This window comes from Misgurnus anguillicaudatus, chromosome 19 (genome assembly GCF_027580225.2).
Source record: "Misgurnus anguillicaudatus chromosome 19, ASM2758022v2, whole genome shotgun sequence".
Taxonomy (NCBI): domain Eukaryota; kingdom Metazoa; phylum Chordata; class Actinopteri; order Cypriniformes; family Cobitidae; genus Misgurnus; species Misgurnus anguillicaudatus.
In genome coordinates this window covers 21,560,571-21,575,719 of record NC_073355.2, presented here as the reverse complement: position 1 = coordinate 21,575,719, position 15,149 = coordinate 21,560,571, and the positions used below count along the sequence as shown (strand labels likewise).

At 38.9% G+C, this 15,149-nt stretch overlaps 1 protein-coding gene across 9 annotated transcripts in view; it reads right to left on the bottom strand.

Moving 5' to 3' along the window:
- The window catches only part of gpatch8 (G patch domain containing 8), a 35,179-nt gene extending 20,485 nt beyond the window's left edge, over window positions 1-14,694 (bottom strand). For 5 of the 9 annotated variants that reach the window (XM_055191862.2, XM_073857123.1, XM_073857124.1 and 2 more), the window contains exons 1-3: window positions 14,544-14,606; window positions 5,791-5,868; window positions 4,126-4,161 (exon numbers count right to left, since the gene is read on the bottom strand). Coding sequence is in view for 2 of the 9 variants with exons in the window: in XM_055191825.2 (XP_055047800.2) it covers window positions 5,791-5,868; window positions 14,544-14,693 (228 nt within the window). In the remaining 7 variants the exon portion in view is untranslated. Of the gene's footprint in view, window positions 1-4,125; window positions 4,162-5,790; window positions 5,869-14,159; window positions 14,232-14,543 lie in introns of all 9 variants that reach the window. The other 4 variants (XM_055191815.2, XM_055191825.2, XM_055191836.2 and 1 more) reach the window with 4 other exon arrangements.
- Between the last annotated feature and the right edge of the window lie 455 nt (window positions 14,695-15,149).

Sequence of the window (15,149 nt, the reverse complement as noted above, 5' to 3'; positions counted from 1 at the left end):
ATGAGTTTTCGACTACCTCTGAATGTGATCGAAAGTGGATGAGCTCAAAACATTTTATACCCGGACTCTTTAGAGTCATCCACTTGTCATCCGATCATAGCCTGGCTAAAACCAGACCATTCTCAGTAGTAACGGAGTTATGGTCTGGCAAATCTTCATAGACCAATCATTTACAAAGGGACGTCTCTCAAATGCCTCTGTGTCCAATTGGATAGACATAAAACCAATCACAGCGATGAAGGAGATGACGTATGCAGAGCTATATCAGATTTGGCCGGATCGAGTGTTGTTCTTTGCTCGGGTTTTAATGAAAAGGTTAAATCGCTTAAAACAGACGCAATCGCCATTTCGAACGAGTGATGTTCCATGGCGGCATCCATCTTTGTAATGTACAAAATCTGCTTCACCTTCGCTGTGCTGTCGTCATCGTCAATCTAAATTTGCCGGAAGTTGTCTGGGTTTTCCCAGGCTAATCCGATCAACCAAAATGCATTTTAATACCAGGTGTAAATAGCTTATTGAAATGAATCTGTCAAATGTCTTTTATAATCTTCCTTACCACATTAAAATGTGAGGATTTACTGACACACTGGAAATAAAAACCACCTGAAAATGACCACCACACGTGTACAATTAAATACCATGTGGTTGTCACCATCATGCTCTACAGCTGGACACTGAAAGGTCAGTTGTTTTAAACCAAGTGGTGATCAACAAATGTCAGAGTGAATAAGTGCAGGAAAGTATGGCAGAGGTGACCAAGTAAAGGTGGGGAAACAGGCGACTGATTATATTTCTTTAAACCGTGAGGTGTTTTGGGGGATGGGGTGAAACTGTGTTTGTTTAGAGACAGCAGCTGTTGTGTCAGTGTTCATGGAAAAAAGATAGGAAATGATAGTGGGAGAGTGAAAAATCTAACAGATTCCTTTCCTTACCGTCAGAGAGTAAAACAGCTCACGACCAAATGAATAAACAGGTGGTTTTCATTTTTACACTATTCATTGTTATTTTGGAAATTACAGTGAAGTTAAATGTATTTGGATGCATCAATTTCATTGCAATAATAACTAAATACAAATATCTTTTAATAGCATCAACCGTTAACTTAATAAATTTAAGTCTATACTGAATATATATTGAACAGTCAATGCATATGATCGTACAAATGGTATAAGATTTGTGTTTATAGGTCAGACATGTTGATGGTTGAAATGATGAACCTTGACCTTCTCTTTCAGAACATTAGAGGCAAAGCAAAACTATGTTAATGCATTATAGTATTGCTTGTGTCAACTTCTGGCCTGTTAGGTGGAAATAGTTGCACCAGTGCCATATATAATCAGGAGTCATGGTGCATTCTGGGATTTTCCTTCAATTTGAAGCCTTAAGGCAACCCAGCTCGATATTAAGAGAAAATCAAACAATGCAAGTCTAAAATTTTGACTGTCACTGCCCAGTGCACATCTTCTTGGGTTAGGGAACAGGGTGAAAGGAGGATGTTGGGATACATAGTAAAATGAAGGGTGCTGTGGGTGAGAGAGAAACTAATGCTACTGACTTAACATGCAAATAGAGGTATGAATAGAGTAATAGAGAGAAGGGAATGAGTAGATAAAAACATTAAGGGAAAATAAGAGAAGATCCCGATTAATGTACCACAGACCTCTAGCTGTCTACAGATCACACACAATAATTGGCAGAGGAGGGGCATAGGAAACAAAAACATGACAAACACAGCGCTCAAACCTGAGACACATACACACAGTGATGGCTGTCACTGTGCCTGAGGACCAGTTGTGCTGGGAGATCTGTGATATAAATACATCTGAAGTGTCAGGGTTATTTTTTGTCAAACACCAATGATCTAAAACAGGAAAGTGAAGAGCAAATATGCCTCCACATATTTTTAAGAATATTTTTGTATTATGGACACGTTATGCACTGCACCCTGAGTGTACTGAACAAATTGACAGTGATAGCCATCATTTGCTGCGGAGTGTAATGTGTCTGTCCTCTTCATGAACACTGTGTGTGGCAGCTCCGTTCTCCACACCCCTTCATAGACAATAGCGCAGGAGCAGGAATTATTTGGTTCAGGCATGCAGCCAGGCCTCCTTTCCTGTCCTCTCGTGTCCCTCTGACCCATGCACCGAGATTATCTAATGTAATAGATCTGACAAACTGCCACTGATAAGACCTGGACAGTCGTTTTGAAAAAGGACTTGTGTCTAGCTATGAATAGGACAAGAAAACATGAGTTTTTTATTAAAAATATAATATTGCCATTGGTAGGGTTGGCTCTGTTGATACGATCAACAAACATTAGACATCAGTTTGTTTAAGCAACCTTGACCTAGGTTAGATACGGTCTTAACCAATGGCATAAGTTTGAGGTCCAATGACAGATGGGAGGAGTTATGAAACCTGTTTGAAAACCAATGTTTTTGCAGATCAGTCTGGTGATGCCGTTTAAAATTAACAACAAAGAAAATATATGAAGGAAACAATTACATAATAAGTCAGATATGCATACTTATAACAAATTTAACCCTTTAACTGGCGCAGCCTTTTTTGAGTTGGGGGGGGTTGGTGAAAAGGTGATATACACCTTTCAATTAATATAACTCTGGCTTTTTGTTTGGTCTAGAAGCCCAATTTTGGTTTTAATTTTGGTAATTTTTGGTTTTAAAGAAGACACTTCAACGTTTTTAGGGAAGTGTCTGGAGGTGAAAATATTTTTTTTTTAAAGCAGTTTACATTTATTTGTAATAAATAAAAATGCAATACAGTATAATTTTTAATACATAAAATTGTCAAAAAACTAAAGGTTGTGCTGGTTTGCTTTGAGGTTTGCTGTACTTGTGTCACAAATGAATAAATTACAGTTACTGCATTATTATTACTGCTAAAAGGTTTTGAAATATGAAAACTACATTCTTAGACCTTTCCAACAATATATAGTTTGTCGTGATAGATTAACATATACATAGAAAATATTGAAATAAACGTAGGTGTCCCGCTCACGGGACAGCGCCAATTAACGGGTTAAAAAGTAAAATTTGCCTTCTAAAAAAATTTGGGACTTAAAACCTTTTACCATCATATTCACCATTTTCAATATCAAACTAATGTTTGTTAACACATTAAAGGGGACATTTCACAAGACTTTAAGTAAAATAAATCTTTGGTGTCCCCAGAGTACGTATGTGAAGTTCTAGCTCAAAATACCATATAGATAATTTATTATGACATGTTAAAATTACCACTTTGTAGGTGTGAGCAAAAATTTGCTGTTTTTGGGTGTGTCCTTTAAAATGCAAATGAGCTGATCTCTGCACTAAATGGCAGTGCCGTGGTTGGATAGTGCAGATTAATGGGTGGTATTATCCACTTCTGACATCACAAGGGGAGCTAAATTTAATGACCTATTTCTTCACATGCTTGCAGAGAATGGTTTACCCAAACTAAGTTACTGGGTTGATCTTTTTCACATTTTCTAGGTTAATAGAAGCACTGGGGACCAAATTATAGCACGTAAACATGGAAAAAGTCTGATTTTCATGATATGTCCCATTTAAAATAGTCATTTTGACAAAAACTGGTGAGTTTCACAAAACAACTGCTTTGGTTTTACAGCTTGGATAGTGTCCTATTTTAATGTAAACAACTTTGCTATACTATGAAGTTCATAATGCTTTATAATTGTATGTGTCTCAGTAATGATTTGTAGTGTGACTGGAGCAGAAAGGACAACACTGAGAGGAGGAGAAGCATCAGGCGTGCAAGCCTCAAATACAGAGTGAACCAAAGAAACGAGACAGAGACGAGAGCTGCCTGCGATATTATCTACATGCCTAGTCAGCGAAAAATGCAGTCCCAGTTGCACAAGCACCATGCCAGCACATAATGACAGAGGGTACTGTACACCGAATCACTGTGTTGGAGAAAGAAAGAGAGAGAGAGACAGAAAGAGGGAGGGGGGAGAGAGAAAGAAGGGGACAGATTGATTAAAGAGAGAGGGGGAGAGAAAGAAAAAGTAGTAGTGAGAAACAGAGAGAGTGAGAAAGTGTTACAAGGAGCCCCTAAAGAGACAGGAGGAGGAGAGCAGAGCGTGCAGATACAAACCGGGTCAGAGCTGCTTAGCTAATTGGGGCCAATTCGCTGCAGGAGAGAAATGTCGAATACCCCAAGTTGTGTGCAATACTGAAAATATCTGAAATTAACTGTCCTACACAAACACCAACACAAAAAATAAACACACACACACACACACACAAGATACTGGTGCTTACACACATACGCATAACTCTTTGTGCCACCGTTATGCTGCGTACACATCAAAAACAAAGCATTGCGTTCCTCGCTCTAGATTACTCACGGGATTTAACTTCGCGTCATGTGAATTTTACGTTTGAGTTGAATATTTTCTAATAGTGCGTGTTTGCGATTCAAAATCGTCATGCGCGAATTTGCGTCTGTTCGCATCCTTGCATTAATTTTGTATGTAATCTATTCGCGCAAATAGTAAAATTCGCTTCTGGTGTGTACGCAGCATAACTCAGTCAAATCTCACATACACTCAGTCTAGCTCACCATTATGTGGGGTGGACGACACACCCAGTAGCTCATATCTAATTCAGGTCAGTCTATCCTAAAGCGCACCAGAAGCGAACGAGACGCATAGACACCAGTTGTGTAATCGAATTGGCGGTGTGCCTGTGTATCAGAGGTCTGCCAATGTCTGTTAATGTATTGATTCGATCCTTATATGGTTCAATATAAGGATTGAATCAATACGTTAACGGACACTGGATGTTTGATCGATTAGCAGGCAGCCCTTTATTATCAATGTCTAATCTATTTTCACATAGCCAGCAATTTAAGTGAGGATTAAAGTCTGGGAATAAACTCTTCAAACAAATGCAATAAGCATATAACATACATAATTTAGAAAACTAAGGACAATATACTGTTCTGTTCATAAGTATCTAATTTAATCCCATCAGGCAATTTAGGTAGCTATTGCTATTTGGGTGTGGAAGATGTATCAGATGGTAGCAAAGGCTGAAACTAATGCAATAGATTGGTTTATTTGCTCTGTATGCTTATGGGATTTGCAGGAAGAGAAAGACAACTAATAAAAGAGGACTAACTGTACTGTGGCTTTGTTAAACTAGGAGGGTCTTTGGCATCCTCCGACTGAGCAGCTGAATGGAGCTCATCCAAGTTAACAACAACAGCCTTCTGATGTACATGTGAACAAGCACTTTTTGTAACCGAGTAGGCCTGCACTTCGAGAAAACCTTTTATTTGCCCTAATAAAATTGAGCAATGGTGGGTATTACATCAAAACTGTGTGTTCATGTCTGCCCTATGTTCAAATACATTTTATATGTACTTGACTGCATGTCTGTTTTAACATTTTACTCAACTGTGTGCCATCCACTCCACATTAAAAAAAACGTTAGAAATAAAATGTGTCGAACTAACATCCATACCCACACTTTTACACACATACCTCATTCATATCTGTGATCAAGAGAAAAAGACTACAGGCTGATCACAGTGATTGGTACACTCCTAAACCTGTGTCTACATTACACTGTAACACAAGCCTCCAAAAAGGGAGTGCTGACTTATTTACAGAAGATGATTTGACTATGGCTACAAATGGGAAGGTCTGACCACAAAAGAGATGTGATTATCCCTGTCTGGACCAATCATCCAAATCACACACACAGGAAGCAGCTTTTCTACTTCAACACTACTACGTGAAGGGTGCAGCCTTACCGACTCTATGGGCTTGTCCAAAGACGCCTGTTCCAACTCCAACTGACCCTCCTCATACTGGTCAAAGTGATTTCCACCCTAAGGAGAGAGAAATAATAGGGAGAGTTAGATTAAACAAGCTGATTAAAGCTCAACAACTAACACCCATACCACATGTGTGCACCATGGAAATTTACGAACGTGTCGCGACTGCGCCACTTCGATTATGAGTGCGCATACCACGTGCATTTGAAATAGCGAACTTGAGCACGCAAAAGACGCCACAGACCGATTTCAGCTGGGATGCTGTTCAAGCGAGACTCGTGTGTTGCACATAGTGCTGAAAATCCTCCTTTGTGAAATGTATAACGTTTTAAATGGAAGTAAAGGTCAAAGAAAGAACCATCCATTAGGAAAAGTAATAGCAGCTTTATTTTAGTGGACATGTAGAACCATATTTTGGTGGATTGTTTTTACTTTCAGTGTTTTAAGAGTTTGCCAGCCCATTCAATCTTAATACTTACTGGTAAACAAACTTGGCTTGCTGCCCTCAAAGGCAGCTCAAACCATAGGTCAAGCTCGAGTCCCAAAAAAGAGAGACCAGTACAACAGTGGAAATAATCTGAAGTCGGCTCTTAAAGGGAAAATCACCCGATTAAGCTAATACGTAGCTATTATACGCATTTTTTCAAGGACGTTCTTGCGACCTGGTGGCAACTTGTACACGACCCGGTACCAGACCTCTGCATTAACAGACATGACAGCATTGTTTAGCCAACAGATCAAATTTGCTATAAAATAATAATGCATATTTTATTTCACTTTTGCACTTTATCCTACAAATATTAGTGTTAAGTAATGGAATACAAACGTTTTAAACATCAAGTCCATATAGTGCTCTGTGATTATTCGATAACTATAATTTTACATATAAAATGATGACGATAGTTCGATAAGTGACCGATAATGTTTATGCGCTGTGCGTAATGTTGTGCAAGCACTTCAGGATGCGGCACGAGCTCTTGGTTTATAATCACAGTGTCAATTAAACTTGAAAGAGTGGAGTAAGATGAGGCAACTTATTCATTTATTAGTAGAGCCCTATGATTTTCGCGATGCGGATAACGCGGACAGAATCACCGAATCCAAATGTGCGTAAACATTTTCCTTTTGTGTAATGTTGGACGCGCAAACAGGGTTCGTCGAAGCCCGGAACACAGCAGACAAAATAGGCGCAATATACGGTACTTCCTTTCAGCGTCCGTCTTGAGTGCGCAAACGTCTGCACAGTTTTAACAGTATATTTACAGGACATTCACAAATTCAGGAAAAACAGCAGATCCACTACTGCAGTGAATAAACTGTGCGCTCCCACAGCAACGAGACGCTCTTGACATCCATTTATCAGCGTGTATAGCTTGTATATGTATAACACACGTGTGATCACTGAACTAGGTTTTCATTCTTGTTTAAGTGAACATATACAGCTGGATGTTACTCCATATATTGAAACTTAAAGCAGTCTGACTTGGGTCTTAAAGTGACAGTATTCTCCCTGGTTTAGCAACTGGTTGAGCTGTCAGCCGTGTTTTACACTGGCATTATGTTTTGTATCACTCTCCGGCTCTGTGTGCCACCACAATCTTGTGCTACAGGAAAACAACGAGTCCCAATGACAGGCCAAAGACAAACACACACATCAGCATGCAAACCACTTACAACTGACCTGGCTGCTGATGCCAAAGTACTGAGTGACATGGTTCTCAAGAAACTATATAAACTGAAATAAAAACTAAATTGTAAATATTTAACGGGCATGCTAAGAGACATTCTGAAAAACAAATAAACAAGTTTCCCTAAATAAAGAAGGGGCGGGGTGAATATCCCTGAATTTTAACATGCAGCTAGGATGAACTTGTTTAAACTCTGACCCTAGTCACTGCCGAAAGCTGTTAAGCATAAAACAGCACCTGTTCTGTGAATTAACACTGCACTCTCATACATGCATGAAAACTACCCAAAGCCCAGGGGACTAGCCAACCCCCAGAAAGTTTAACACCCCAGGAAAGCAACAGCTGATCAAGGGTTCAACTCTTCATAAGAGATTACACTGCTGTTCTTATTCCAGCTTTATGTATTGCTAATGAATGACTGCACTCATTTGACACTCAGGTTGAGCAAGTTCTGAAGAACATTTTTGTTCATTTTGTTTTCTCCTCAGACTTTGTTGTAACACGTAACATAAACATTGCAAAATATCTAAATTTAACAGTACAATTATAACAAACACAACATACATTTACCTGACCTTCTCCGAAAAATAGTCTCCTCTTAATGTTTTTTTCCTTGTCTTCACTTTTTGGTTTTCTGGGTTTGTTGTGGATAAAAGTTGATCTACACCTAACAGTGAGAGAGAATTACAGAAGGACTCTGTCACCTCCCTCAGGGAGTCCTAAAGGGAGTCTTATCTTTGAAACAGATTTCCGTTCTGCTCAAATTGTACTCTTTATTAAATCTGCTGGTGCTGCAGATTACTGCATGACAACAGCGAGATCAGAAACCGTTTATGACGCCTCAGGAGCTAAAGCTAAATTCATTAGCAGAACTTGAGCTCTTCTAGGGTTTGGTATTAAAAGCTGGTATCTACAACACCTTCCGTATAAATTCTGATGCAATGTGCAATTTATAAAATTATAATTCTTTTTTTGGTACATTTTGTTTATTAAGTCTTTCTCCGTTATCTTTAAGTTAATGTTTCAGTCAACATTTTTATTTTCAGGGGTAGGCTACAGGAGCTACATATAGCGCCCTCTCATGGCTGTAGACGGTTATGTTTCCTTTTGTTCATGTTAGTCAGTATGAATTAATTTTGACATATAAGTCGCACCTGACTATAAGTAGCAGTACCAGCCAAACTATGAAAAAAAGTGCGACTTATAGTCCGGAAAATACGGTATGTGCATTTATAATCAATTAAGCGCATGCTGCTGATTTCTTAGCTTATTATACGGTTTATTATACAGTATCACATTTGAGAAGAAAGACAACACAGAGCTGCACATTAATAATCTGATTTCATTATAGAAATATTTAGTCTGACTGCATGTTTACACATATATTTATGAGAGAATTATAGGCACAATCTTTGTAAAACTGCTTTGAAACAACATGAGTTAAGTACTGGAGCTCTAAAAGCTAATAAATGAAATGGCAAAAACATAAATGCTACAACACAGTTTTTTGTATAATAAACAGATAATATTAATTAAATATTTGCCTTTACCGTGATGTGCATCGCATAGCAAGCTTTTATCGCGATAAATATCGCACCATATCAGGAAATCGTTGGGGATACAAAGCCCTTGTAGGAACTAGGGGTGTGCCATATCATACAGTCCATGATAATACGGTATAATATTTTTACATGATAAAAATGTCATATCATTATGTATGTTGCATTTACATTCCCTAACGCGCACAGCAACAACACCTGAGAGCAAGAGCAGCATGTCAGCAACACGAGAACAACCAAGCTAAAAAGGTACGCAAGGAGATACTTGTAGCTGCTGATGTGCGGCCAAAAAGTGAAGTGTTAAATGTGAAGAGTTTAAATACATTTTTTTCACATTTTCCATTAAAATGTGTGATCTGATGAGTTTAAAGCTCCGTGTTTGTTTCTTCCGTGACTGCTGCGAGACGCAAGCGTGGCGGTCACTCCTGGGTCCTAAAGTACAGCCGATTTCTCACAGCATACGCAGACCAAAGACAAAGACAGATGACTTGTTGATTTGTCCTGTATTTATATGAAAATCTGATTTATTCACTTGTGTTTTATCTGAACTAGATGAACATTTAGCTCACGACCCCAAATGTGCCATGATTAATGTTGATGTTGTTAATTTGATCTTTATGTGAACAAAAGTGCACTTACAGGTAAAATCGTTTTAAAATCAAATAGTTAGATAATGACTTGAGTTACTGGGATCTGTTTGAAGTGTTTGGGAAACTAGTAGAAAATCTGTGGTATATAGTAATATAGTTATAGTAATGTAAAATGTTCATACTGTTTTATCTCTAGTTTGTACTTTGTCTACATTTGACTCATGCTGTGTGATCGTGTACTATTGCACTTTAATGCTGCTTCTGCCACCTCATGACAATGGATTTACACTTTGAATTAGCTAGTCGGTCATCAATGTCAGCTCAATGGATGGAAAATGCCTTTCCTTTCATAATTTTTTATACCGTCATAAATATCATTACCGCAAAAATTCTTAAAATATCATGATATAATTTTGAGGCTGTATTGCCCATCCCTAGTAGGATTGTTCTAGACTCTACAAGCGAAACACTGGTGCTTAGACTGTGTAGTAAGATTAATTTGAATGTAAGCTGACCCCTCACCTACAGTTCTGCAACTCATCTCAGTGATCTTACATCTGCATCTTCAAGTACAACCAAACATGGAGAGAGAAACACAGCAAAGAGCAACCACACATCAATAAATAATACCATGCATTAGTGTTGGGCGATATTGTCCATAGTGACATAGTCAGCCTGATAGATCGGTAATGGGGCAGGGAAATCATTTTTTATTTATTGGCTTATTTTGACTCATTTATCTATGACAAGCCACTGGTTTGGTGGACAAAAAACTTAAGCTGCTTTATATGGGCAGCTGGGAACACTGTCACAACCGCAACATTTGTAAACATGATGCCACTAATTTGAGTGCATCAATAATGCCCAGGCACGGTGTAAATTACTTGCGTGCCAGGGGACAACTTACTCACTGGTTTTAAAACCCTACAAGCATAACAAGCGTTGTGCACTGCAACCTCAGGTGCGAGGAAAAGTCTAAGAGCGAGTGCATTAAAAGCTCATGTACGCGAGAAAGTCTGAGTCGCACGCATTACAAGTTTACTCGGGCAAGATGTCCGAGAGAATCTTGGAAATGTAAATATAGTTTTTGTTTTTTATAAATACGGTTTTGTATGTTTTATTAGAGCTATTGCTATCGGCTATGTCTTACTATCGTCGATAGTATCTTCTATCGGCACAACCCTACATGCCATCTTAACAACACAATACCATTTCCAATCTCATACATGGCGGCTGTGCTTGAGTCAAACCCACGCACCACTCTGATACAAAGCATAGGGCAGCAGTGGGTTTACAAAAGGTGCAGACAGAGAACTCATGTGCTATAATAGGACACACATCAATCAACAAACAGATCCTTAAAGATCTGTGAACAGTCAGTAAAACTGCGATTATTGAGTCTTTTCAAGGCTTCAAGCCTGTGCAGCCTGCATGTCATAAAAATTGACAGGCACAGATCCATACAAACATGCCCTAATAAATAAAGAAGGTGAAGTAACACAGACAAAAAATAAACATCTCTCCATCAAAAGCACATTGGTATGCTGTAGGCATGGGCCGATAACCGGTTTCAAGGTATACCGAGGTTTTAAACAGTCAAGGTTTCAAAACCACTAAAATGTTCTGTGATACCGTCTCCAAGGTATGAGCTGTGTTTATACAAAATTCATTAAATCATTAAGTCATGTGATTGATTTGATGTTTACATTTAATATACATTACGAAAATACTATATATTTTTTGAAAGCATATTATAATTTAAAGGCTTTATTTTTACCCAGCATTTGAAAGTAACACATTTTAGTGTTGCAATGGCAATACCGCAACACCGTGAAACCGTGGTATTTTTGCTAAAGGTTATCATACCGCCAGAATCTTATACCGGCCCATGCCTAGTATGCTGGCCAGAGTCAAAGACAGCCATTTTACACAGGTAAACAGACAAGGCATTTAAATCCATAACACACCACCTCACCTAAAATGGCCAAAAAAAGGAAACACTGCAGTGTGTATAGAAGAGAAAATCACTTTTATAGGAGGTGATTTGTTTACTCAAAGCTCCACTCGCAGATCTCTAAACTGTAAAAGTTTTAATGCCAAAATAATGACAGTGCAATTATAATAAACACCATATTGCTATTTCTAAATGACCCAGTAACATCACATGGCAATTTTATCTTGGTACAAGCAACAAACTGTTTAAATTATTCCCATCCAACATAAACCCCTTACGCTATGGTCACATGGGGCGTAAGCGTTAACCCTTCCCATTCACTTTTGATAGGTGAAGTCATGCTTGCCGAACTGAATTGTGAATCCATCGGCGCCGCGTCACTGCCGTGCTCGCTGTAAAAGTTGAACATTTCTCAACTTTTCAAGCGACAACACATGTGTCAGCCAATCAGATCGCCTTATGCAACTAACCTAGGCAGACCCAGCCAATTACGTTTATGGAAGACCGGAGCATGTGTTGCGGCCATGATTGGCTGTTGGCCACGCTTCAGACAAGCCTTCCGTCAAGTGTTAACACTTCTGTCTAGCGCCCCATTCAGACAGCGAACGACAAGCAGTAGCAGAGCGACGCAATCTCATTCATTTCAATGGAAACCTGGCGACTTCCGGCGGCACGAGCGAAAGTGACCGTTGGCAACCGTATGGGCGTGTCCATTGATGCAAGAAAGTTAAGAAAAGTTTAACTTTATGCAAATGTCAAGCGAATTTCGGGAGCGACTACCAATGAGAACAAAGCAGTGGAGTTCTTGTCATCCTTCTCTCGTCAGTTACTGGCGTGGATGGTACTCATTTATTTATGACAAGCAGATTTAGAAACGCCTCATTGAAAGAGACAAGTGACACACAGCGATAACGTCGCTGGCTGTCTGAACGAGGGGTTAGGCTGTGCAAAAATTCGCCTGCGATTCTCATGCGTGTTTCATCAGTAAAGCCGGTTCTTTGATTAATATTAAATCGCCTTCAGCTGCTTTCAGATGGGGCGGCATTTACTATACAGCGCCGTAGTTTACAGAGAAGTTAATCGGGTCCAAAATCGACTCTGATAATCTATGCTTTTTTGCCTAGCTTCTCTGTGAACTACGGGTCTGTATAATAAATGCCGCTCCATCTGAAAGCAGCTGATGGTGATTTACTTCTAATCACAGAACCGGCTTTACTGATGAAACACGCATGAGAATCACAGGCGATTTTTTGCACAGCCCTACTTCTGTCCTGTGTGAAAGTACTGTTACACCCAGATTTCGAAAAAATATAGAAAACTGTTCAAGGATTTGTCCATGGATCTTTTGATCTTGGTTCAACTAGCAGCAATTTTCTGCAATCTAAGTGTGTGCTTTCACACACATCCCGTAAAGATCCTGTAAATGAAAACATGAAATCATGTGACGTGTAATGTTATTGTAGTCATGCACTTCATGAAATATTTTTTACAGTGTCTGTTTGCTTATGATCTGCAATTTCTTGTGCATTTTGTTTCTCATTTGATCATAAACTTGTGCATTGCATACAACTTCATTAAGCTGGGGAACGATCTCTGCTTCGGAGAGGATACTGAGGAGCTCCCTGATCTCTGCTTCATTCAAGTTTGCAGACATTTTTCATTGTGAATGTTGATTTGTATTTACTACCCCCATCAACACGCTTTGTGAACGGGGTTATAGAGGGACAAGATAAAAACCAGCTTCTAGCCAAAGCAGATTAAACCCTGGCTTAAAGGGACTACTTCAAGATAATTCTCATAACTCCCTCATAAACAATATGCCAAGTTGCAAGTATGATGGCTTCTGAATTGCTATGAAGGAATATAAAAGTGTTTAACGTCTATAGTGAGTTGTCTCAAGAGATGTGAGAGAAATCATGTCCCCTGCCATAAACCGTTTAGTCTGAAAATAGTTATTGTAGATGTGGTTTCCTGCACATGACTTAGTCCCAAACCTAGTCCCAGCCTAAAATGCATGTTTGAGCCATCTTAACTAAAAAAAAAAAAAAAAAAACACAGCTTGTACTGGCATATCTTGTCTCAAAATGCACACCAGTAATGTTTTGTAAGGTAGGCTTAGACGTCAGACCTGAAAAAAGCAAAATGCAATAAACAGATCTCACTAGCATTAATCTTCATTAGAAAGACACCAGACTCCAGCAATAACCCGTATTTGAAGCTGTAAGGAAACTAGTATTTTTTCCACTGGCATAACTTGCAAATCAGGTATGCAAAAAAGTCCACAAACATGTCATTGTGCTTGACAAGAGATAGACTGAGACAAAAACAAACCAAACAAAGCGTGCATTATTCACATGTTGCCAAACTGCGAGATCAGGCAAGACACAGCTAACGTCCTAGCAAAGTTAAACAGCAAATTTTTGACTAACGTTAACAACTTTAATTCGAAAGCTTAGCCCTTGCTCCCGAGGTTACCAAGCAAAGGCGACCACTTAAAATGTAAAACGTGGGTATTAGGGTCAGGTGGTCTTTAGTAAAGAAGATAATAGCTCACATTTTCCTGACGGAGGCGTTTATCTCTCACTGCCAGGCCGGGCACAACTGCGGTCATCCTAAAAGCTTCTACCTTTTGACAAATTAGCAATACAGTGCTGTTAAATACATGAGGCAAAATAGCAATAGGTCTCAAACGTCAACTATTATTTGCTAGGCGTTGGAAATTTATAAAAAATGCATGATGTCAAATGTAAAGCGAAATGGACACCTCGCTGGTCTAGGGCTTGTCAATGCTAAACTGGGTCGACACCGCTACTCCAGTGTCACAGCAGTAGCGCGAGGCTCATACGACAAGCAAAACAAACGGTTAAAAGCACGACTTTCTAAAATGCATAGAAGCTCAAATTTGTCCTAATACGTGGTGATTTTGATTATATTTTACCTGGAAATCACGTTCTTCGTTGAACCTAGAAAATCTGTCGGCCATTTTCTCTAGTGTTCGCCTTGTCTCCTGCGTTTCGACTTGCTCCTCTGTTGACTGAAACGCCCAGTGAAGTAAGAGGATAAGTGATGGACCAATAGCAGTGGCCATATGTTGATTGACAGGTAGAATATCCAATCATCTATGAGCAACATAATCTGCGCATTGGATGCATGTTGTTTATAGTATGAATGGCACATTGTTACATTCTTCGTTTATCAGTAATAAAACATAAATATATGTGTGTATATTTCCAGATTTTGAGTATCCAACTTGAAAATGTAGATTCCATTTTCTTTATTATAAGAAATAAACTACGTTTACTCTATTTGCAAATGTATCTGATACTTAGTTTATTACTCACTTTTTATTGTTCATTTACATAGTATTTTCCATAAATTGTCGTCATTCATATATTCCGTTTTCACTGTTGCATTTGTTGATCACTCTAAGTGACAGAAAGAAAAACATATCTCTGAACATTTTGTAAATGCTTCTCATACACTTTTGTTTTTTCAGTGGTCGGCGTGTCAATGAGCCAGCCACTAGATGACGCTATAGATCAAA